Source organism: Trichechus manatus, unplaced genomic scaffold (assembly GCF_000243295.1).
Source record: "Trichechus manatus latirostris isolate Lorelei unplaced genomic scaffold, TriManLat1.0 scaffold00038, whole genome shotgun sequence".
Taxonomy (NCBI): domain Eukaryota; kingdom Metazoa; phylum Chordata; class Mammalia; order Sirenia; family Trichechidae; genus Trichechus; species Trichechus manatus.
Genome location: NW_004443974.1, coordinates 8,170,249 through 8,194,233, shown reverse-complemented (window position 1 = coordinate 8,194,233; position 23,985 = coordinate 8,170,249). Strand labels below are relative to the sequence as shown.

The following is a 23,985-nucleotide window of genomic DNA, read 5'->3' as shown; positions in this document are numbered from 1 at the left end:
GTGACATAGATAGGAGGAAGCCCTTCTATGTCTGTCTAACAGAATGTCTGGCACATAACATGTGCTCAAGTGAGTGAATGGCGAGTAGAGCATCAGAAGAAGCTTTCTTCTCTTTAATATTACTTTGTAAAATATCATAAAGAAAGCAACTCTCAAAGGGCTCTCAGCGGTACAGAGGGTGTGAATCCTTTCTTGGTCATCTCCACATATGACCATTAAAACAAACCCCTGGACTTTACCTGTAGAAGTTAACTGTTAATATAAGAAGGAATTGTTTCTATGAAGAGCCCCCATGCGACAAGACGGTTGTGAATTCTGGATGGTGGAAGTCTGTTTTATTTTTAATTATTTGGGTTTTTTAATGTTTTTTAAAGTTTGCAGGAAAAAGAAAAAATGTGTTCTCTTGTTTGTATGCAGTAAGTGTTTGACCACTTAACTACAATCCTGTGTAAATTGTCGCATCAGTAGAGAACCAACAGGATTGGCATTGCCATTTTACCTTGTAGAAATTTCTTAATTTGAGTTGTTGTGTGTTTGTGAGTTTGTTTGGGTTATGTTGTGTGACCAGGCTCCTTAACACTTTAGAGCAAGGGTTGGAAAACTATAGCCAGCTGGCCAAATCCTGCCTGGGGGCTGTTTTTGTTATGGCCTGCGAGCTAAAAACCTAAGATGGTTTTTACAGTTCTAAAGAGTTGTAAAAAACAAAGAAGAATATGCCACTGAGATGTAAGTGGCCCACAAAGCTTTAAATATTTACTGTCTGGCCCTTTACAGAAAAAGTTTGCTAACTTCTTCTTTAGATTATAAGTTGTACATGAAATGAACCAAAAAATTCATAGGAAAAGCTCACATCTAGGACTGCAATTCCAGAATGTCTTGAATGTTTTGGACCTTTTCTTTGAAATAGTGACTTAACCTGTTGAATTACAAGAATACAATTTCAGTGGTGATATGTGAACTTGTTAAGTTCTGCGATCTGTGTTTGATAGTGTGGTCAGAGGTAAGGGAACATCTGTATTGTATGGAACAGTTCTGGAAAATATTTAAACCTATTCCAGTACCATTGTTGTGTTTAGTTTATCCCAAGCAGCCTCCGTAAACATTACCATCTACATGCTGGAGCAAGATATAAAAGTAAAATAAAACATATATGTGGGACTGAATTATTTCCTTTTGCTTGTATTTTGCTGGCTCTCTAAAGAGACTTTTTTCCTAGTTACAAAAGATGAAAAAATCCTTGAGTATTAGATTTTGGAGAACTGTTTGAAATATATGATTTTTAAAAATTTCAATAGTGTTTTATATCACCTGCATTCTGTCTTTGTAATGAGATGTCATTGGTCTGTTCTCTGTGTATAAATTTCCTCAGTTCTTGAATCCAACCCTCCTTATACATTGCTATCAGAATCTGCAAGTTTGTGGGAAATAAAACTTGACTTGAAACAGTTCTGTAATTGGAGACGATTGTTTAGTGAGACCTTGTCTAATCAATTGCTAAAAAAAAATTGTTTCTCAATAGCAGATTTGATATTTATATTTTAATCTTCATATTCTGCTCACAATGTTTGTTGATGCTGTCTAACATCCTTTGCCACTGGATAAATAAAACCTGTTATTTCCTTTTCAACATTTTAAGCTATTATTCTCATACAAGAGCTAATAAGCACAAGGTTAGGGATATTACCAAACTATAATCCTGTCGATCAGAAGAAGCTGGGAACCTTGATTAATATGCCTTGTTAACTGATGATTTCAGTTCCATACTGGTAGTGCTAGAATAATTTGTATAAACCAAGCAGTACAGATTCCTTATTTTAGCACTAAGACTTACAAAGGCTTCTTTTAGCAGCCTTTAATTTTGTACTTATGTATGTGACATAGCCTGTGGCTGTGATAGCTACTGTGAATCTGCAGTTGTTTTGGGATGAAAGGAGGAGGCAGCTGGAAACTCGGTAGCTACATCTAGCTGTCTACCTAGAGAAGGCCTTGATTTCAAGTTTATCTAAACAAGCTCGACTAATCCCAACTATCTAGGGGGATCCACTGTCAAAACAAGCAGCGTGGCCCTGAGGCAAACACAGCTATACAGAAATGAAGGCTGGGGCTTCCAATACTCTGATGACTGCATACTGGAGGCTTTTTTTCCCCCCTGAAAGAGGGTAAGAGAGGTAGAATTTGCATAATGCCTTTTCATTGGAAACTTTTGGAAAGCTGACAGACCTCCAGCTTATAGATTTGTAGCCACAATACAGAGTCTATAGGAGAATCCTTGAATGACCTAACCATATTGAAAGAAAATATAAAAGCGTCCAAGTATAGCCAAGTGAGAGAGGAAAAGAGGCTGATGCATTGTCTAACATCTGCTGTACTTCTCGTTAGTTTTGTTCTTTGCTATTCTGTGTGGACTTTGGAGAAGCCTAAGACAGCCTAACATGAATCCTATAATCTTCCTTCTGAATATTTATGTAGTGTGCCAGCTTCTAAGCTGTCCTTTGCATTTTCCTACTTCCCCCTCATTTTCATGCTCTCAAATGAGGCCAACATTTCAAAAGCTAAATAAATGTTTGTGAATGTTTATAAAAGATTTGCATAAATTTGTCCTTGTCTGACAAAGATCACTTTTTTCTTATGCCAGTTCTGAAAAAAATTTTTTTAAGGTTTTGGTGCTTGTCTTGACAACAGAGTCCTGCACCGCAGAACAATGATTGCTGATTAAGTGAGGATGCAATTGTGACTGAATAGGCTTTCAAGATACTGGGTGAAAAGGCCTATCATCTGAAGGCTGAATTATAAAATTTAGACAATGTTATCAGAAGTACATATTTAAATCTATTTTTTGGAACCATATCATTAGGTAGGACAAAGAGTTCTTACAAGTTAAATGAAAAGTATAGCCACCCATGGTTTTAAAAATTCTCCTGTGTAAATTTTAATAATTAGAATGCTTCAGTAATACAGAATATCGCTTTTCTTTTCTATGGTTGAACATATTTTAAAATATTTTTTAGACCTTTAGACACTTTTTGGAAATCGTAAGTCTACCAGTTGTACGTGTTAATGTGGTTTACTGGGGTGGTGATCAGAATGGAATTTACCTTTCTGAATGTACAGTCATACCTTGAGAAAATATAAACTACATGAAATATGTGTTAAGGCTTAATTATAGGTCACACACACAGCTCAGACACTTGTGCCGCCGACGTGTGTGCTGAATTCATTTATCTTTTAAAATTAGAATGGATTTTGTAGGGTGGCAGGGGATGTTGTGGGTAGAGGTGCTAATTTAGTTCAGAGATATTTGAAGATTGGCAGGAGAGAGAGGTAACTGCCAGTTCTGTTAGTCCTTTGGTTGTATTGGTTTAGAGGTTTAAGTTGTCATTAAGGCACAAACTAGAGCCACTTCTCTGACACAGTTTTTATCACATCTGCTAGGCTTATGTCCCAAGAGGAGACATGGAGAGCAGTGAATTCAGCATGGGCCCATTACCGACTGCTTTTTCACGTGTTGTAAAAGGAGTGAGACCTCAGGGAGGCTTGGAGCCTCCTCCCGTGTAATGTCCAAGTCAGATTTGAAGGACTGGTGGCAGGAAAGCTTTGGCCTTGGGGTGTGAATTCTAAGAAATAGAGGCACAATTAAGTTTAAAAAATTCAAGGACTTTGAGCTTCATAATGAAAGATTTTTTTTTCTAGACTAATGTGAGCAGAAAAGTTGCCCATCTGTGCACATTTTTGTGTGCACTTAAAATATTTAAAAGCTGACAGCTTTTAATATACTTACAAAATAGTATTTCTATCAGTGTTCTTTTTTTCTTTTTTAAAGTATCTTCCTGAGGGCAAGTTGCTTCTTCAGTGAATTCATGTTTACAGTTTTACTGTTGGGACCTTATTCCTTTGGTATGCGCTGACTTGTGTCCTCACTCCCCCCTCTTACTTCCCCCAACCTTTCTTCCTTTGAGAAATATTGATAAGTGTTCACATTACATACAGGATTTAAAATGTTTAAGGAAATGAACAAGGCAAAATCTTGGAATAATATTAAGTACAAGAAATTACATTACTGATGCCACTGAATGCTGATTATAAGAGATTGTAACCAAATCATTTGTTCGTTTTGGAAGTATTTAAAACAAGTATTAGGAATTTTATTGGTGTTTAACATTGACCTTATAAATATGGCTCCCCCATTTTCAACTCCTTTGCTGTAAGGTTTAAAGTTAGTAAAAGGAAATCTTGGAATAAAGGATGTTTTACACTACTGTAATTTGGGAACAGTTTTGTTTTAAGTAACATTTTGAAGAAAGAGAACGATAAAATAATTGAAAAGAATTTTAAAAAATTTTATAATATTCAGTATTTTTACCTTGGACGTCAAACATCATGGCGATTTAGACTTAGTAGTTCTGGAAGTTGTTCCTTTGCAGTTGTAAGCATTCCATTCATGTACTTAATGTCCTTGATAATTTAGATATAAAGTTTATATGATACAAGTTTATGGAGTATGACAAATTTCTATATTTTATTATAATGTTATCTTTGAATTACAACAACTATCTGTATTAAGTATTATACACATTAGCATAACTATAACATATACATGACTCAATATTAATGAAAGTTTACAAGAAAATAAACTAGAGGTAAATATTGAAATGTACCAAAGAAAGGAAGCTGACTCTAGCATTTGAGCAGCGTTGTTAGAAATTTGACCCAGCTTTTATGTTCGGGTGTTGAAAGACCTTTCAAAGCTTTTTATTCAAAGCTTCTTTTTCCTCACTGAAAAAAAAATTAAAAATTCGTTGTAAGTATAATATAGATCTTGGATTTAATTTGACATTTATAGTGAAGGAGAAAAATTGTATTTCCTGTTTTCATATCTAGGAAACTCCTGATCAACATTCTTAAACTTGGTGTTAATTAAGCTTTGAAGAACTTTTTACCATTTTGGTTTACCCTTCTTGATCATAGCGTTTAAAATCTCTGTTAGCTTTCACAGGGAGTTCCTGGTTTTAACTTGAAATGGCTTAAAGTAGAAATTTGGTTAGCTTTTTGTATGTTTGGATTTTGTATGTGTTCTGTTTTTAACTTTCAACGTGAGTTTTAAGATCATCAATCAAAGGCTTTTCTTTCAAGTCAGTTGCACTGATCCCAATTGCAGGACTTAGGGAGTCAGCATTTCCCTCATGCTATTAAAAAAAATTTAAACACCGAAGTGGAGTATTTCAGGAATTTGAGCTCCCCTGATCGTTTCATCACATATCTGCATTTTGAAATGAACAAATAAATTAGGTATAAGAAACTCAGGAAATGTTCTCCCACCGTCACCCCTTCTCTCCCCTTCACTCCCCTCCTTCACTCTCTTTTTGAACAAAGTTAAATAATCTATGATATTTATTACTGACTGCTGTATCGGCTTCCAGCAAGGCACAATGAGGCTGTTTGTAGCTTTACACATTTTAAATACATTCATTTATTCAGGCTATCTCTTTCCTTTATTTAAATGTTTTCCGGCACACATTCCCCCCCTTTTGAACTATTGAGAATGTGCTTCATCTCCCAACATTCTGTAACCCCAGTGGGCCCTGTAATCAGCCTGGGCTTTTGTCTTTCAGATGGCATTTATTTGTGGATGTGTATGTCTGTGTCTGCCTGTCAGTTGTTTTCATCTGCCAAATACAACTAATTTTTGTTTATAGGTTTCAATGAAGCAATGAAAAGAAAGTATTTGACATCTGAACTAATGACCATTGCAGGATCTTTGCTCCCTACCCTGTGTACTCCAAATTCAGGGTGAATTGGTTTAGCCTCTCATTATTAATAATTCCAGTTAACTCTATTGAATTTAGTTTTCAAAGTTTTGCTTCCAGGTAGTATTCTATGATGGGTAAATTATAAATTTAAATCTTTACCAGGCTTTTAACAGAATGGCTCAGTCTGTCTGAGCAGAACATAATCTACTTTCCCTACATTGGAGTAAGTTTCCTTGATGGGTCTTCTGACCAGATGAAAATTCAAACTGGGTGAAATGAATTCAAGGTAGACTGAGATGCATCTTAAGTTCATTTCTGAATTTCTTTTGCAAGTGAATCCAGTGATAGGTGTGCTGATTTCATATTTTTGGTTCATGCTCTGAGGCTTGGTATCTCCTTGTGGGCAGAGCTCTGTAGATATTGTTGTTTTTCTACCACACTGTGTAATCTGCTGTTTAATATATGCATAATTGAAAGGTCTGTGCAACACTTCCTCCCTGCCCCCTCTGCTCTTATTTCTTCCCACATGAAGTGTCGTATATTTTGTTAGGAAGAAAAGCCCTTTTGGAAATTGCCTATTTCACAAATTGTGTGGTGACACAAAGGGGTTGAATACTGTATTCTTGTCTCATTTATTTTGAAAACTTTGCTACTGAACTCATCTTAATCAATGAGCTCAGTGTTGTCTCCAGTAAGTTATGTGTTGGATATATTGATTGGGAGGGATTTTAGAAAACCCGTCTGGGGTTTATAATGTCAGCAGTGTTTTGATTATGAAAAGAGTTAGAACCTGGGGACATGGAACCAGGTGGCAAATGTCCTAAAGCCGGTGGTGACATGGTGGACTGGTTCCCTCCTGGGATCTAGTTCATGCCCTGCTCTTTAACTGTGGTGACTGGCTACTATAGATTCACTTTTTTGCTCATTAAAATGTTAAAAAATCAAACTGTACATAAAAAGATTTGTGAAAATATAAACTTGGGAATTGATCTGGAGTACTGGCACACAATCCTCTCCACCCCCTGCCTTAGCAATGAAGTCATTTACATTTCATCAGCTGTGCTGCATCCCGAAGATCCGATTTATGTCACAGTAGTTGAGGTTGTACTGAGGCTGGTTGTCTGAAAGAGCTTGGGTAGGCAAGAGAAAGGAGGGATAGAACAGGAAAATTACCATCTACAAAGAAAGTCCCCTAGCCAAAACATAGGTTCTAGAGAGAAAAAAAGAGCTGGTATCTGGTTGGTGACTGTGTTCCTAATAAAGTTAATAATGAAAGATTGTAGGATACTCTGCCATAAATATAATGCACAAGATATATTTAAATCAGGGATTTAAAGCCCTCCTCTCTTAAGAGAGTGGTATTTTTCATATTCAAGCAATGGTATTTTTCTTTAGAAAAAGAGGATAAGGTGGTTGAATGTTTTTATATAAGGAAAACATTAGTATTATGAAAATTGATTTCAGCAGTCTTTATTTACAAAAAATGTTGCTTGTTTTTCCCTCCCTCTTCCTCCTCCCCTTCTGCAACTCAGAAGTAGATATTTCAGTTCTGATTGAGATAATATATGAATATGCCTGACACGGAGTAGATGCTCATTTTTGTTTTCTCCTCTGACAATCACACCAACATCTTGTTTGACTTAAACTGGAATATCAAGCTCTTATAATATCATAAACATGAAGAAACATATTGTAATATACACATGTGCCTAATTTGCCTGTGTTCCCCCTCCCCTGTGCTTAATTAGACTTATCACTGTTTTCTTGGGTAAAAAGGAAAGCTCTTGGGAGGTGGGTTATACTCAGCCTAAATTGAGTATTTTGTTATTTGTTCTAATATTATCTGACAGACAAGTTTAAGGTTGGTTATTACTCTTGACATTAGAAACTGGTAAGTAGTTTCTATATTGTAGTGAGTAATAACTTGGGCATATTAGATTCCTTTGACTCTGCTGTAGAGCACAATGCTTTCTCTTAGCCATGGGGGTCCTTTCTTTCAAAAATCTTTGAGGCCTTTTGCCAGTGAAGCTCCAGCATAGAGTAGAGAAGCGCTTTCTGCACCTGTAACTTTTGAGGGGTAAAGGATAACTGTCTTTGTAGCTGATGTTGGCAATGTCTGAGCACTTGGTGCTGCGTTTTAAAGAATGCTTCATATATATACTGAAGTTAAGAGATGCTTTGTGGTATTATTTGAAACTTGAGGTGAAAGGAAATATGTAAGGAATTTTTGTGTGTGTGAGTAAATTACTGGGGTTTTGCATATGGGTTAAAGTGTATTTTATAACCAAAGCTGCAGACATTAAAATGGATGTTTTATGTGATCTTTTTTCCAGTGTTTGCCTGATAATAACAATCTGCACTGATAAATTTGTTCTTATTTTTCTGACTCTTGATTAGCTATTACAATTTATTTAACCACAAATTAATTTTAAAACAATGTATATGGACTTTGAATGCCACACTGAAATTAACTAGTGTATCTATAGTGCATTTTAGAATATGCTGAGGTAATGTTTTCTTATCCACTCTTTTTCATTTTTTTGGTTTCCTATTCATTGACTATTTAATGACATGCCATAACAGTGCTGTGATATACATAGTACCAGACCAAGATGATATTAAAAAATAGGATATGCTCAGTTGAATTATGTAGGCAGAACATGCAGTGGCAGAGCAAGTCAATGTGCTTTCTGCTTCATTGAGTGAGTTATTAGATTGATGTGGTTTATTTCTTGAATGATAGAACTGGTTTTAAAAATAAATGAAGCGAGAAGCATCAATTCGGTTAGCATTGATAATTCATTATTATTGGTTAGAAAAGTGCTACATTTGTAAACTGATCTTTAATTTATCACTTGGATTAGGATTTGCAGTGGGCAGGATTGTTTTAATTTGAACCAGCTTCTCAATGACTAAAAAATGTATTCTTCATTTTGTCTTAAAGTTGAGATCTTAAATAGTTAGCAAGCAAATCAAATGCATGGAAAGAATACTTTTTAAAAATGTATACCATTATCTATGAATTTATAATAAGCACCGACTACAGGCTAACCAAGTCTGCAGTTAAATTAAATAAAGCTAGAGAAAATTCTACAAAGTAAGTAATAATAAATTTTGTGTATGTGTTTAGCTATGTGTATATATGCTGTATATGTGAAACGTGTCTGTTGGGAAAAGACATGCACCACTGTATACTGTGTCTCATGTACCAGTATTTATTCTTCTCTTAATGTGAGACAGTTGCCTTTTATGAATAAGTCTTTGAAATAGCACTCTACTTTTTGTACTTCTCACTACCCCAGAAAAGTGTGCTTGGTTTTGTGTGCCTACATATTTGTTTAAAGATATTTAAACTGGTAGTTTGCTTTGGATTTTAATAAATTACAAGCAGGTAAGTGTATCCACCAATGCTAACGATATTTAACTAAAATTAGTGCATTCTTAAAATTGTTACAGTTTAATTACAAAATGAATTTCTGCTAGAAATGGCAACTTCTTTATAAAGTGAGTAAAGTTTTAAGCTCCAAAAAGTTCAGTTGACAACATTCAGGACAATTTTCTTCAAATTGGCTTTATATTCTGCTTGTGATTTGGCCTATTGATGTTGGGAAGCGTTGGCTAATCCCGGCCCCCTCTGTTCCTAGGTAACAGGCAAAAACGATGCCAGCAACAGCGGCCCTGCCAGGCCAAACCCATGTGGCTTGGTGTTATTCACTCTGATCCATATGGTCAGGCTGGAGATGGTCCCTGGAGGGGTGTTAACACTCAGCAACCCAACCGCCTCCCTCCCTTCAGAGCTTTCCTGCGTGGCTCCTGCTGCTTGCCCATGTGTGATCCTTGATTAATTTTTCATTTTTAATGAAGTTTGATCATGTTTATTATTTCTCATGATTGACTGCCTGGTACTCCTCCCATGTAATTGATAAAGCCCATATTTCTTCATCTGTCTCCTCTTTCTTTAGGGTAAAGTTGCTAGATTGTATGGCTGTGGTTAATGTTAGATTTATTGATCCCATTAGATGTATAAATTATCTCTCTTTCTCTCCACAGGAAGTTCTACAGACTTTGACCAAGTTTTGTTTCCCCTTCCGTGTGGACAGGTAGTGTCAGATTTTCAAACTTTAGTAGAAAAAAAGTGTCAATAAACCTCCTATAGAAAATAAAAACCATACCATTCTTAACATTCTGTCTGTTTAACCATGATTTAAAACACCTATGTTCCAAGGAGAGTTGCAGTATTCTCCTTTTCTGGGGATTTTATTGACATTATCAAAAAGTTTAAAGCTTAGAGCTTTGCGTTGGTTAGTTTGTGAGCTGTATTTTGCATGACATTAAATTTCTGATTTTGGTTATCAGAGTCAAACCATGCTTAAGAATGGTTGGTATTTAATCCAGTACTATTTAATTTTTATTTAAATCTGAATATATTCTACTTAAACAAGTAATATTACCTGACTCCCTGGCCTTATAAATATTATGTAGACTTGTATTTTCTAGAGTTTAATTTAAAATTTAAATCCACACAGGCCTATCTTGTTTAAAGGTATTCAGCTTTTTCAAAGATAAATAGCATGTTGCTGAAGAATGTTTTGCATTTTGTTTAGGTGGCTAAGAATTGTGTCTCTGGGGAAACCAGTATTTTCTATAGATTTCTAGACTAAAAAATACCAAACCATCTAAACATTTTAGTATTTACATTATGATAAACTTTCTTGGAGAGGTACAACTATAAGGACTCTGAGATAATTACAATAATCTGAGAGTTTTTAAAATATAAGCCACTGGTTAATGGTAACAATTTTAGAAGAGCTTCTTTTTTTATTTTCTATAACTATAGTTTTTTACTTTCTATAACTAACATTAATAAAATGACGAAAACCAATCATCTTCATCTTATTTTTAAAAAAGCCTACTGTGTTTTTCATTATAGTTTAAGCATTTTTGTAATTTATTTTCCACTTCATTGTTGTCTGTTTTCAATGGTTTTTCAGTTTTTCTTTTAAAGGGGAATTGAACTATGAGACTATACATACATTCCATTTTAAGAATTCTACTTTTAGTGACAGGGAGGTTTAAAAAAATACCATTTTAAGTAATAAATGCTGTATCGTGTTCCTAGAAAGCTGTAAAATGTACCCATCTTCAGGAAGGCCTTATGTATTTTAATGTATCTAAACAAGGCAAAGCCTGAAAGATTTTAGTGACTTAGAATACATATATGTAGATATGCTACTTAAATCTTCTCTGTATTTGTGGTAACAGTGTCCTGGCTTATTTGGCATAAATCTAAAAATGGTGTGAGTTGAGAACTGGCAGCCAAAGGAGTTAAAAAAATTACTAAAAGGCAAAAAGAGTACTAAAAAGCAACTCTGGAATGTTGCCAGCCATTTATAATCACTGCTTTCCCTGGTTCTAACATGTTATTTTTAAGCCAATCAACCATTGTAGTATTTCCAGACTCAGGCTCTTTAGATCCTGGTACCAGGAATACTTTACTAGCAAGTTGATGCTCAACACAGAATAGCCTTACCTTTAAGAGGGTCAGTCTTTGTAATGAGAGTCCTCTCGTCTCTTCTTTATCCTATTCCATCTAAAAATAGCCAGGAAATAGGGTTTTGTTTAGAGGTGTTTAATGCAAAACTTCACATTTATATGTATGAATTAGCGATGCATGAAATCTCCTCCAGTCACTTATAAAATGTATTACAAATTATGGCAAGGGCATATTTATACAGATTAAGAAAGCTGAAATGTTTTTAAATGTGGTTAGGTGCTTAACAAAGAAAAATAAGGGAATACATTTTTACATGACTTCTTGTTAGAGTGGTGAGCTGTTTTGGATAGGTATTCCTTAATTTGTAAACTAATATTAGAACAAATGCACAATGAGATTAACATCCTCCCTCCCCCCACTCATCAAACACACCTCTACTTACCTGCTTGTCTGAGTGATTACATTCTGAAATAGAAGAAAAGCAGAGTCCTTAAGTGATAGTTCTAAAATCTTTTTTGTTTTTGGTCTACAATAATGTCTAATGCTTTTTTTCCTCTTAGAAAAATATTTTTCTTCCAAAATACTTCTCTCCAGATTACCTTCCCCTAATCACATTTCTTGTGTTTTTTTTCACAAAATGATTTGGAGACAGAAGTGTTCTTTTATGGATACATTTTAATCCTGACAATGTACAATAGCTCTCTCCTGCATTGTATTGTGTTACCCCTATGGGTGTTGATAACTTTTATAGATACCCAAAAAAGCCCTCTTTCTTTTGGGGACTGTATTTTTTCTTCTGTTTCCTCACCTCTAACCTCACATACTTTAATGCAGAAGAGATAATAATAATGAAGTTCATTTTTAATAAATCCAAAGGTTTAATGTCACGATTTTTTCTGTTTTTTTCAATTAGTTTGCAGTTAGCACTGTCAAATGGATTTGCCCTGATTCTGAGGCCCACAAAGCCCCCCAGGTGTGTTTATGATATTGTTTGACTTAGAAAATATGCCAGCATGGGAAATGAGTAATGCCTCCAGGTGATTGTGTTCAAAAGAGAAAGCTTCCTAACCTTTTCGGTATCTTTGCTTTTCTACCCAAAGGAACGGTAATACAACTTTCTGACATTTCTAGTCTATATCAAGAGTGGGATTTCCACAGTCATCATCATATCACTCGTTAACATTGACATCTTGCTGTCTCTAGTGTTGTTTTATGATTTTCTTTCTGAAACTAGGACTTAAGAAAGATAATAATGCTGGTAGCTCTTCAAAAGAAAGTGCTTTCTCGTGTATTATCTCATTTTATTCTCGTATCATAAGAGATAAGAACAAGTCCCGTTATCTTCATTTGAAAAAAGTCTAAGCTGCAGAGAAGTTGTGACTTTCCCAGCATCCTCTCAGGCTGTTAGCACAACCAAGATGTCTGTCTCCCCAACGAGTACACTTTTCAGTAAAACACCTTGTAGAAAGACCAGTCATCGATATAGATAGAAAGAGAGAGGAAGGAAATTTGTATTTCAGTTCATAATTGATTCTAGTCCCAACAACTGTAGGGGATAGATGGTGGTGCTATCTTTTTCAAAAACAAAAGAACAAATAAAGATTCAGAATATATAGCGTTATGTTGGGTTATGTGAAGGATATGGAAATGGTATCAGACTTGGAGCCCTGTCCTCCATGTGTTTCCCAGCCTAGTCAGTAAAGACACATTAAACATCATTTATCCCAAAGGATAGTGAGGTTAGGGAAGAAAGAAATCAGAGAAAACTTAGAGTGATGAGGCTTGTGTTGCTGCAGGTGTGGCAAGAAGTGGAAAAGTGGAAGGGAGAGGTAAGAGCAAACTAGAGGAAAAATCATGAGTGAGCCTAGAGATTGTTCCAGTCAGAGCAGATGGAGCCTGTTGGGGATGAGGGGGATGTGTACCATGATAATTTGGACTCTGGCTACAGGAGGCCTTGAAAACATGTAGGAGCAAGACCACAGGATTTTAAAGCTGAAATTCATCTGGTTTAAACATCCTATTTTACAGAAGGGAAACTGAGATCCATGTAGATGAAATGGCTTGTTTATGGTCACAACTATGAAATTACAGAGCTGGGAAAGGACCAGATACTCTTACTCCCTATCAGGAGTTATTTCTGTGCTATACTGTACTTGAAGCTCTTGGTGAAGGGGGGTGGTGGGATGACAGTGCTGAGTTTCATTGTGTCACTCCCAAAGACTTTTTATTATTATTGATGAAAGCAATGTCTTGTAGAAAAAAATAAGATTTGTATTATTTCATATTGTGGCACTGCTTGCACTTGATAGCTGATAACCGGCTTCAGTTAAGCAAAGCACTCAAGAGACTCGTTGGATGATGGAAATGCTGTTCCTTCCGATGTTTGTGCTTACCATCTTTCAGAACCCAGAAAGTTAGCTACCACTCAGTTGCCCTATAAATTACACTGCTACACACAAATGATATGAGCATTAAATGAAATGACATCTTTTCAGCGGCAGAGGCATAGTTTAATGGTTCAGGATGTAACCACAGATGTAAATGTGGTTTCAATACTAGTTACCATTCTATTAGAGTCCCTGGGTGATACAAATGGTTAACACACTCGACTACTAACAGAAAGATTGGAGGTTAGAGTCCACCCAGATGCACCTTGGAAGAAAGGCCTGGCAACATACTTCCAAAAACTCAGCCATTGAAAACCCTATAGAGTACAGTTCTGCTCTGATAAACACCTGCGGTCTCCCTGAGTTGAAGTCGACTCCTCGGCAACTGGAACCTTTTATTATATATCTGTTATGTGCCAGGTATTGTGTGCTATGTTCTTTTCCTGCATTTAAAGGTGAGAAATTTGCAAAGTTACCATTATCATCTTGCCACATATGAGGAAAAAGAGGCTCAGATAGGTTCAATAACTTGTCCAAGCTCCCAATATTAATAAGTGGTAAAGCTGATTTTGGAACCCATACCCTCCAAATCTCTTATACTCTTTCTGCTATATCATACTGCCTCCATTAGATTAATCACAGTGTAAATAAATTAACTAAACAAACTTAAAATTTATTTCAAAAGCAATGTATATTTATTGTAGAAAAGTAGAAAATTCAGATAAGCAAAAAGGAAATCCATGCAGAGACACTATGGTTAGCACGTTAGTGTATATCTTTTCAGACCTCTCCACTTGTTCCCATATATTTACCCTGTTCTGCTTTTCAAAACTGAATCCATTTGGCCCACTTTAGTCCTGTGGGTTAAACTATAGGTTAAGCTGTGCTCCATGATAATTTTTTTTACCTTTAGATAACGATGAAGCAGTTGGGCCGTAGTGGGCAGAGCATTGCGGGTGGCAGCCTGAAGACTTCGGTTTTAGTTTTGGCTCAGCCAGTGACTTAGTCTGCGCTCTGAGGGCCTTAGTTACTTCCCGGATAAAACTGAGGGGGTTGGATTAGGTCTCTGCTATTCCTTCTGGTTTTTATACTTTTTGATTCTCCAGTTTTGATTTCATGTTTACTTTGTCAGAGTCATGTAGACCAAGTGAGTGGAGAGGTCTTTGTTGTTCTTAAAATCATCCAGTGTGTTTCTCAAGCAGATAGGTGTTGCCCTGTATCTGGTAATGTGTGACCTACTGTTGGTCCCCAGACATTTTGGATCAGTGTCTTTCTTACCACTCGGATCTTTGAGCAGGGAAGGTAAGAAACTTGGGGTTTAGACAGATGAAAGGTATGTTTTAGAAGGGAGTTTTAAGGCTCATGTAAGTACAGGTTGGGACATGTAATAGTTAGATGACACTTGATTCCTGCTTATCACACCATATGCATTGAAGGAAAGGAGAAGCAACTCTTGGAGGTGCCTTGCAGTAGATGATTCAATAGATAATTGTTGTTTTTGTTAGATGCCATTGAGTTGGTTCTGACTCATAGCGACCCTATATACAACAGAACAGAACACTGCCCGGTCCTGCACCATCCTCACAATCGTTATGCTTGAGCCCATTGTTGCAGCCACTGTATCAGTCCATCTCATTGAGGGTATTCCTCTTTTTCACTAACCCTCTACTTTACCAAGCATGATGTCCTTCTCCAGGGACAGGTCGCTCCTGATACCGTGTCCAAAACACGTGAGATGAAGTCTCGCCATTCTCATTTCTAAGGAGCATTCTGGCTGTACTTCTTCCAAGACTGATTTGTTCGTTCTTCTGGCAGTCCATGGTATATTCAGTACCTTTGCCAATGTCATAATTCAAAGGCATCAATTCTTCGGTCTTCCTTACTCATTGTCTAGCTTTTGCATGCATATGAGGCAATTGAAAATACCAAGGCTTGGGTCAGGCACACCTTAGTCCTCAAGGTGACATCTCAGATTTGCCCAGTGCAATATGTCATTTGATTTCTTGACTGCTGCTTCTGTGGGCGTTGATTGTGGATACGAGTAAAATGAAATCCTTGACAACTTCACTTCAGTATTTTCTCCGTCTATCATGTTGTTGCTTATTGGTCGAGTTGTGACGATTTTTGTTTACTTCAGTGTTGAGGTGTAATCCATACTGAAGGCTGCAGTCTTTGATCTTCATCAGTAAGTGCTTCAAGTCCTCTTCGCTTTCAGCAAGCAAGGTTGTGTCATCTGCATGTCGCAGGTTGTTAATGAGTCTTTCTCTAATCCTTATATCTGCAGTCTTCTTCATAGAGTCCAATTTCTCTGATTATTTGCTCAGCATACAGATTGAATAAATATGGTGAAAGGATACAACCCTGACGCATACCTCTCCTGATTTTAAACTTCGCAGTATCCCCTTGTTCTGTTCAAACATATACCTCTTGGTCTATGTACAGGTTCTGCGTGAGCACAATTAAATGTTCTGGAATTCCCATTCTTCACAACGTTACCCATAATTTGTTATGATCCACACAGTTGAATGCCTTTGCATAGTCAGTAAAACACAAGTAAGCATCTTTCTGGTATTCTCTGCCTTCAGCCAAGATCCATCTGACATCAGCAATGATATCCCTCTTTCCACGTCCTCTTTTAATAGTTGTTAGTAAGGTGTAATAAATGGAGAATGACACAAAATGTTTCAGTTCTGTAGCATTGGTAATTACCATTTTTATTATGTATGTCGTATATGCTAGTCATTTTGTGTGCATTATTTCTAAACCTCAACCACTATGCAAAGTAAGTATTGTTATTCCCATTTTACAGATGAGACTCTGAGGTATACTAATTTGAGTGTGCTCACGTAGCTACTGAGTAGTATGTCTAGTATTTCACTCTAAAGTATAGACTTTACTGTTTCATCTTCTCTCTCCTGAATTATAAATTGCTGCCTCTGGCATTCCCTACAGCTTAAAAACAATTCTGGTATTCCTCCATCCTTAAAAAAGAAAAAGAACAAAAAACCCTGCTTTGACTCTTCATTCCCATCTAATTACTGACTCGTTTCACTGTCCCCTTTCATAGCAGAGCTTCTCAGAATTGTCTGCACACTTCAGTTTATTCTTCATCCCTCTTCAGTCTATCTTCTGCTTTTGTTATTCAGCTAGAGCTATTCTTATCAATGTCATCCACAAGCTCCATATTGCTCAATTAAATGGACATTTTATTTTCTCTTCTCATCTTGCTGCATTCAGTACAGCTGGCCACTCTCTCCTGCTTGCCTGGTTTTCCTCTTTGTCTTTGATGGTGTCTTCTCTACCCATCCTCTTGTGAATCCACGTTCCTCGAACTGAGACCTGGGTCCCTTTTTGTTTCTCTGAACTTTCTCCCTAAGTGATCTCATTCTTTACCATGGCTTTAAATACCATCTTTGTGTAGATAACTTCCAAGTTTTCAGGTCCAACCCGAACTTTTGCTTCATCTCCTAACTAGTGTGTACAACTACCTACTTGACTTTTCTATTTAGATATTTCATAAGCTTCTCAGACTTAACATATCCAAAATGAAACTCTTGGATCTCCCCCCAAACTTGTTAGTTTGTTCTGTTATTATATGGTAATATTCTGCCTTTTCAGTCCCTAATTCTCAGTCCATTTGCAAGCCTGGCATTTATACCTGCTAACTATAACTTGCATCTGTCCACCCCTCTCCATCTCCACTCTCCCCACATGAGTTAAGCCACCATCCAGTCTCACCTGGACTACTGCAGTACTTTACTGATTATGTTCCCTCTTTCCAGTCTTGGCTTTTTCCAAACTGTTCTCCACATAACAGATCAAAATTTTAAAACTATAAACCAAATTCCCTTGATTAGAACTTTCCACTTCTTAAAAGAATTCTGATTCTTTGTCATGCCCTATGAGATTCTCTGCATGATTGGATGCTTGCTTTATCTAGCAACTTCTTATCATGCCACTTCCCTCTTTATCTCCGGTGCTTTAGCCATGCAGGTAATCCCCGACTTATGATGGGGTTCCATTCCAAGGGCTCCCTCGTAAATTGGTTCTTATGTTAAGTTGAATACCTCTTTTTTTAGTTTTCATTATTATTGCCTTTTATTATCAGTAATCTTTATAAATCTGATCTTTGTCTTTGGGGGTTAGAAACATTACATATAAACATCTGAGAATGATAACATCACCAAATTACACAGTGCAACACTGTATGTAGACATATTAACTAACGATAAGATATATTAAAAAAAAAAAGGCGGTCGTAATGCAGTTCATCATAACTCAAATATGTCGTAAGTTGGGGATTACCTCTACTGATTTCCCTTAGTTTCTACAACATGCCTAGCCTTTTCCAGCCCCAGAATTCTTACACAGCTCTTTGTTCTGTCTTCCTGAGACACCCCGTCCCCTGCTCCTTGAATGGCTGCTCTGTCACATCCTTTAGGTCAGTATTGTCGCCATCTCAGAGAAGCTGTCTCCGACCGCGTTATCTCAATAGGTCCTCTCCTTCTCATCCACTTTCTGCTTTGCTCCTTCTTTTTTTCCATAATAACACTATTATAAACTGTATATTCTGCAGTATACTTGTTTATTATTCCTCCCCAACTAGACAGTAAGCTCTAGGAGGGCAGGGACCACATGGTCCCTCTTTATGCAGTACTTTTGACAGTGCCCAGTGTAGTAGCTCAGTTTATCAAATGAATGACTAAAAGTGAGGCTGACATGTAAAATTCCATTTCTCACTGGAAACCTGTAATGAAACTATTCATCCACATGATTCATGTCTCTAAAATTCATTTATACACTGGACCTGTAAACAGCTTCAAGATTAAGCAAAATGCTGCTGGAGGAGACTTGAGTGGCTGGAAGGCATTTGAAAGGTGGCATGAAAGTTGAATTCGGTGATTTGAAAAGTCATTGCTTTTTCCCTTTGTTTTCTGTATTCGTGTAGGCATGGGAAGCCCATCTAACGGTAGTTTTGGCTCTAGTCTTATGGGTTTATTTCTGGAGATACTCAGATTTGATTTCTGTTGCTTAATGTGTAGTCCCATTTGATAAGACCACTGTCTGAATTCCTCACATACCAGAGTTCCTTAAACTTGAGTTGAAGGCTTCCTTGGGAGAATTTTCATGGTGTTTAACACAGTGTGGCAGAGTGCAGAGGACTTTTGACCAGAAATTGGTTCTAGATTTTTATTCTCCCCCTGATTACTTTTGGAAAAATAAAAATACGACGCCTCATTTTCACCAGCTGTAAATGAAGAGAATTGAATGAGATGGTTTCTAAGGTTCTTCCCAGCTTTAATCATCATGAAATCTCTGACTCCTGTAAAGAAGTCATGGGTGCTGATACTGGAGGTAAACACAAAAACTGCAACTGTTAAGGAAGCAGACGTTCTCCCCAAAGTTGCTTTTGTGGAGAAACAGTGAACACTTCCATAGACCACCTCAGCAAGTAGAGAGGAAATGATAAATTCCTTAGAGACTCAGAAACCTTCAAGCTAACCTATCTTTGACTACCCTTTACCTGACTTTTTTTTAGTTTATTGGAAATTATCCAAGGAAAAAATTACTTTAGAATTTAATGGTTTTAAAAGGGCTTTTGATGATTTGTACTTCACCCTACCAGGAATGAAAAGGTGAATCAATTGAGATTAATAAGTGCCTCATTGTAAGCTATGGCACTCCAAAAAGACTCTTTTTCACTTTAATGCAAGCTTGAGTGGCTTGCTTGGTCAGCCAGAAGATTACCCCTTCCAAAAAGAGGCAACAGACAAGAGAGAAAGAAAGGCATCCTTGCTTCCTCCCCTCATAAGTATTAGAAAGCTGAGTCAGTCAGGAAGACTCTAAGCAAATTCATGATTTTAGTTTGAAATTTAGTTTTCACATCCCTTTTATTAATCGTTCCTACTATGGGCCGGCCTTTATACTAAATGCTTATCTCACTTATTTCCAAAACATTCTTTGGGATGGATGGTAGTATACCCATTGTTATTCCAGATGAAGAAACTTAAGTGTTCAGAACTTAAGTCACTTGCTAAATTAAGGCCCAGCTTGCAAGTGATTGAGTTGGAATTTGAGTTAAGCAAATGAGTAATGAAACCTTTTTTTGAGCCTATGATATAACTAAAAGCATTTTCAGCGTTTTTAATGGTAGTTGAAAGATAATGGCAAATTAATGACACCCAGTTCACAAACCAAGTTGTGTTCATTCTGTGTCCTTTTTCTAGAGATCGTGGGTGTTTTCTTTTCATCCAGTCTAATCAATACCCTTCCCTTTTAGGATGCTACTTAGAGAGTATTCATTTTAAATATTCTAGAAGTGATATCAAACCCTGAGTTAAAATAATTAACAGCCAGATTCTGTATGATCACATAGTAGTGATTCACAAAAGCATGACTTAGAATCATCCTGACCTGTTGCTTTAAATATTTTAATAACACAGGTTCCCCCTTCCCCAGTGAGGCCCACTTTTCTCTCCAGTCACTTTAATTAAGTGAACTAGAATCCTGTTTCTCACACATCTTCAGTTCTCAACCTTGTTAAAATTAATCATATAATCCCCCTTTAAAACAGGATTAAATCACCATCGTAACACAGTATCCAAGCTTTATAGATAAAACATAACAGCCATAAGAAGGTAGCGTTTGGTGTCCCCTTGACAGCTCTGTAACTTTTATAGAAATGTGTTCCTTCTTCTGGCTTGTGTAAGGTGGAGGGATAGCATTACTTACACCTGTTTTATTACCACGTTGCTTTTAAATTGCCACCTTGTTTTCTTCACCTTCCTAGTTAAATAAGGAGAGTGGAACACTTTTCTTTCTGGATTACTTTCTTATTCTCTCTAACCATGCTCCAGAGGAAGGAATTGTTTCCTTAAATATAACCAGACAGGGTCCATTGACCTTTGTACTGGGATACCTTGAAAGTCCCTTTTAATTTTAATTTTCATATGCGGTTTATATAAGGGAGTTTTAGAAAGGAAGGCTACCCTGTATTTGGAAATTTAATTCATATCATGTTCAAAGACTAATAAAAATTCTGCCTTTGCAAAAGGCCCGTTGAACCATGATTTTTCATTTTCAGTGATAATTTATAAAATAAATTCTATGTGAGGGCATTGATTTGGATTATCAATTCGAGTATTTTTTACAAAATATAGTTTGATTGTCTTAGAGTTGATGCGAGCCTTTGAGTAATTCAATCTCAAATTCTATAATATTATGTTAGTACAAATTTATGTACTAGACTTTGAGATGTTTAAGTTCTTAAAAAGGAATCCACGCTAACTAGTAAACTGATTTTTAAAAACTGGATTTTTACACATTTTATAACTTTTTAAAGAGATAGTGTCTAGATCATTCTGATTGGTAATATGCTTTTTATTTTTTAAACATGTTTCTACTCTATGTTAGGGGTTTTTTGTATGGTTTATTTTTCCATTGATGCAATAATTTTTAACTTTTTTTCTTTAATGTCTTTCTTTAAAATTGTGCTTCCATTTCTTAGAGAGCACCTTGAATTGCCTGACAACTTGTTATTTCTGTCCTCTGAAATATAAAATTATGAAAGATAAAGAAATTTAGGAAAATAATTACTAACCTTGCCCTCTTTTCTTTCCAGTTTGAATTCCCAGTTCCTCCACTTAGCAGCTCTGTGACTTTGATTTAATTACCTAACTGTTCTGTCCCTTCGTCTCCTCTTCTGTGAAATGGGAACACCGTCTAAATTCCTGGGTTGTTGTGGGGGTAGATGAGATAGTATATGTCAAATGTCTAGCTTTGTGGCTGGCATATAGTAGCTATTTAAGTTCTGCTTTGTAGTTACCAATACTTTCTGAACTAGAGGAGTAATTAGGTGAGTATCATTAACAGCAAGCTCATAGAGTAGGCTTTTGGAGTCAGATAGGCCTAGGCTTAAAGTACAGCTTTTTGCCACTTTCCAGCTGGGACCTTAGGCAATACCTCTGTGGGACTATTTCCTCTTCTATAAAATGAGGTTAATAGAATGCACCTTTTAAGATGGATGAGATTGATTAACAGAGCTGCCCCAGTGCCTGAACTCAATAAGTGGAAGGTACAATAGCTCCGATGACTGAGTTCTGAGGTAGTCACTACAGTGGGCTGCTCTCTCTCTCTGTCTCTCTCTCTCTCTTTTTTTTTTTTTTACTAGCTCACTGTCTATGCTTTTTTTTTTTTTTACTAGCTCACTGTCTGTTCCCTTGAAATGTGTAAATTTTAAGTTTATTTATGAAGAGTTCCACTGAGAAAGGAAATGTTACAGGTTCAACGACTTGTCGTGATTAGATACTTTATCAAGAAACTTACTGCACATTCATTTTCCCTTTGTTCTGTCTCTGCTGCAGTCTCACAGTTAGCCAAGTTGGCCAGAACTTTACGTTTGTGCTCACTGACATTGACAGCAAACAGAGATTCGGGTTCTGCCGCTTATCTTCAGGAGCGAAGAGCTGCTTCTGTATCTTAAGGTAAGGGAGAGTGGCTTTTGGCTATTGGCTAGTTCTGTGAGACAATGTCAGCTTTGGCGTTGTTCTTCCATAATTAAATTTTCCAGCTGTTCTTTTTATTTTCATATCTGTTTCCCACAAGTCACTGCACTTGGGGAGAAGGACTTCAAAATGTTGTTCCTGCACTTTAAGTTCTGCAGATAATTGTATTTATTTATTTGTATCACATCCCTTGGGTGGGAAAGGGATCATTGCTTCTGTATAGTATGTGGAGGCTGGAGAGAGCATGGCTTCAGTTCCTCCTGCTGTTATCTGGAGCTGTCAGAAATTAGCCTGTTAGGCTTTCACTTGGACATTTTGTGTATGTAAGATTATTAATAAAGTATGTGTCTCTAGCTAAGGACGTCTTGCAGATACTGATTGTGTCCTCCTCAAAGTAACACCCTTGCCCTCTTTGAGTCAATGAGTGAGTAACTGTTTCCTAACTTGGCTACCTCTGAAGAGGTTTGAAAAAAGTACGGAATCCTGTAAGAAGACTTCGTTAGGTCTTCTAAAATCCCCTTCATACACCAGAGCCACACTTGCTTAATGCTCTGTTTCCTCCTACCAAAGGGGTAAGGTGTGTTCTGGGGTGGAAGGATGTGTGGAAATCCGATTTTGGAACTGCTGGCTCTGTGGGCTCCTGCTGGGAGCCTCCTGAGGGGGAAGTAAAGGCATCCCACTTGCTCTCCTCTCCATCTGCCTTGGTTAAGTAGGTGTCACAGGGGCCTGCCTCCTGTCTCTGTCTGCTCATGTGGAGCAGTCCAGGGCAGGGCAGCAGGGAGGTGCCCCTGACAGAATCCGGGTCCCCAGGCTTGGGCTTGGGCCCGGGGTTAAAAGACCAGACCTTTACTGAACTCCACAAAAGGATAGTTCTCTGGTGTACTAGTCTCTGCACTTTCTTCTTCTCCTCACCAAGAAAAGACCCACCTTCCCTATCCTCATTCCCCAAACACGCACACCCTCACAACACAGGGGTAAGAGGTGCTGACTGTCTGAGGTTGTTTTGCTCAGTAACTGTCAGTCCGGACTGCTACACTTTTGTGCTTCCCTACACAAATCTTATTATTATTGTTTCTAATCAGTGAAGTCAACTGTCTTCCATACCAAGCATAGCATTTGTAATTTGGGCACTAGACACGACTGCTGAAAAGACCTTAGGAAGGAGGTACAACCTGACTGCTTTGTGAGATTAAAGTGTGTACAGCTGTTCTCAAGCATATCCCAGTAGCCCAGGTCTAAGGATGTAAACAATTATCTTTCGACTTAACAGTGTTGGTTCTTTTTTTTTTTTAAAGAAAAATTTCTTTTCCATTTTTGTCTAAAGTTACATTTTAGCTTTGGTCAGGATCTACATGTTTATATATTCGTTTGGAAGCAGTGAAAGCTTAAATTGAGTTCTTTAAGCTTTGCAGAAAGGTTTTATCCCCCATAACATTTTGGGTTACAATCCTTTTTATGCTGGATTGTGAATGTGTATGTGGTTCATGGGAAACTCTCAACTGCAGTGGAAAAGTTTATTTAAAAATTAAAATTTAGAGGGACTTCCAGGCAACATGGTGCTATAGTCAGAAGCACCATGCCGTCCCTCCACAGCAAAGATCAGAAAAACTAAGTCAGACAGTCACACATCAATCCTGAAACCCTAAGCATCAAATGAAGAGATAAAGAACTCAGCCAAGCAGCGAATGGAATAAGAAACTGACCGAGAACAGGGAGCCAGGAGAGATACATGCAGAGGTCCCCTATCAGCTACCGCAGCACGGATCCGCCATCTTGGACTCCTATCGGAGATCAGCGAACAGGGGGTATAAGAAAGCAGCTTCACGGAGCTTCCAGCAGGAGACAGAACAACC

General features: G+C 37.1%; 1 protein-coding gene across 1 annotated transcript in view; it reads left to right on the top strand.

The window, feature by feature from the left end:
• The window catches only part of DENND1A (DENN domain containing 1A), a 545,605-nt gene that overhangs the window by 144,948 nt on the left and 376,672 nt on the right, over positions 1-23,985 (top strand). The window contains exons 2-3 of the mRNA XM_004375649.1: positions 9,798-9,847; positions 21,992-22,111. Of these exons, the coding sequence (XP_004375706.1) occupies positions 9,798-9,847; positions 21,992-22,111 (170 nt within the window). The remainder of the gene's footprint in view (positions 1-9,797; positions 9,848-21,991; positions 22,112-23,985) is intronic.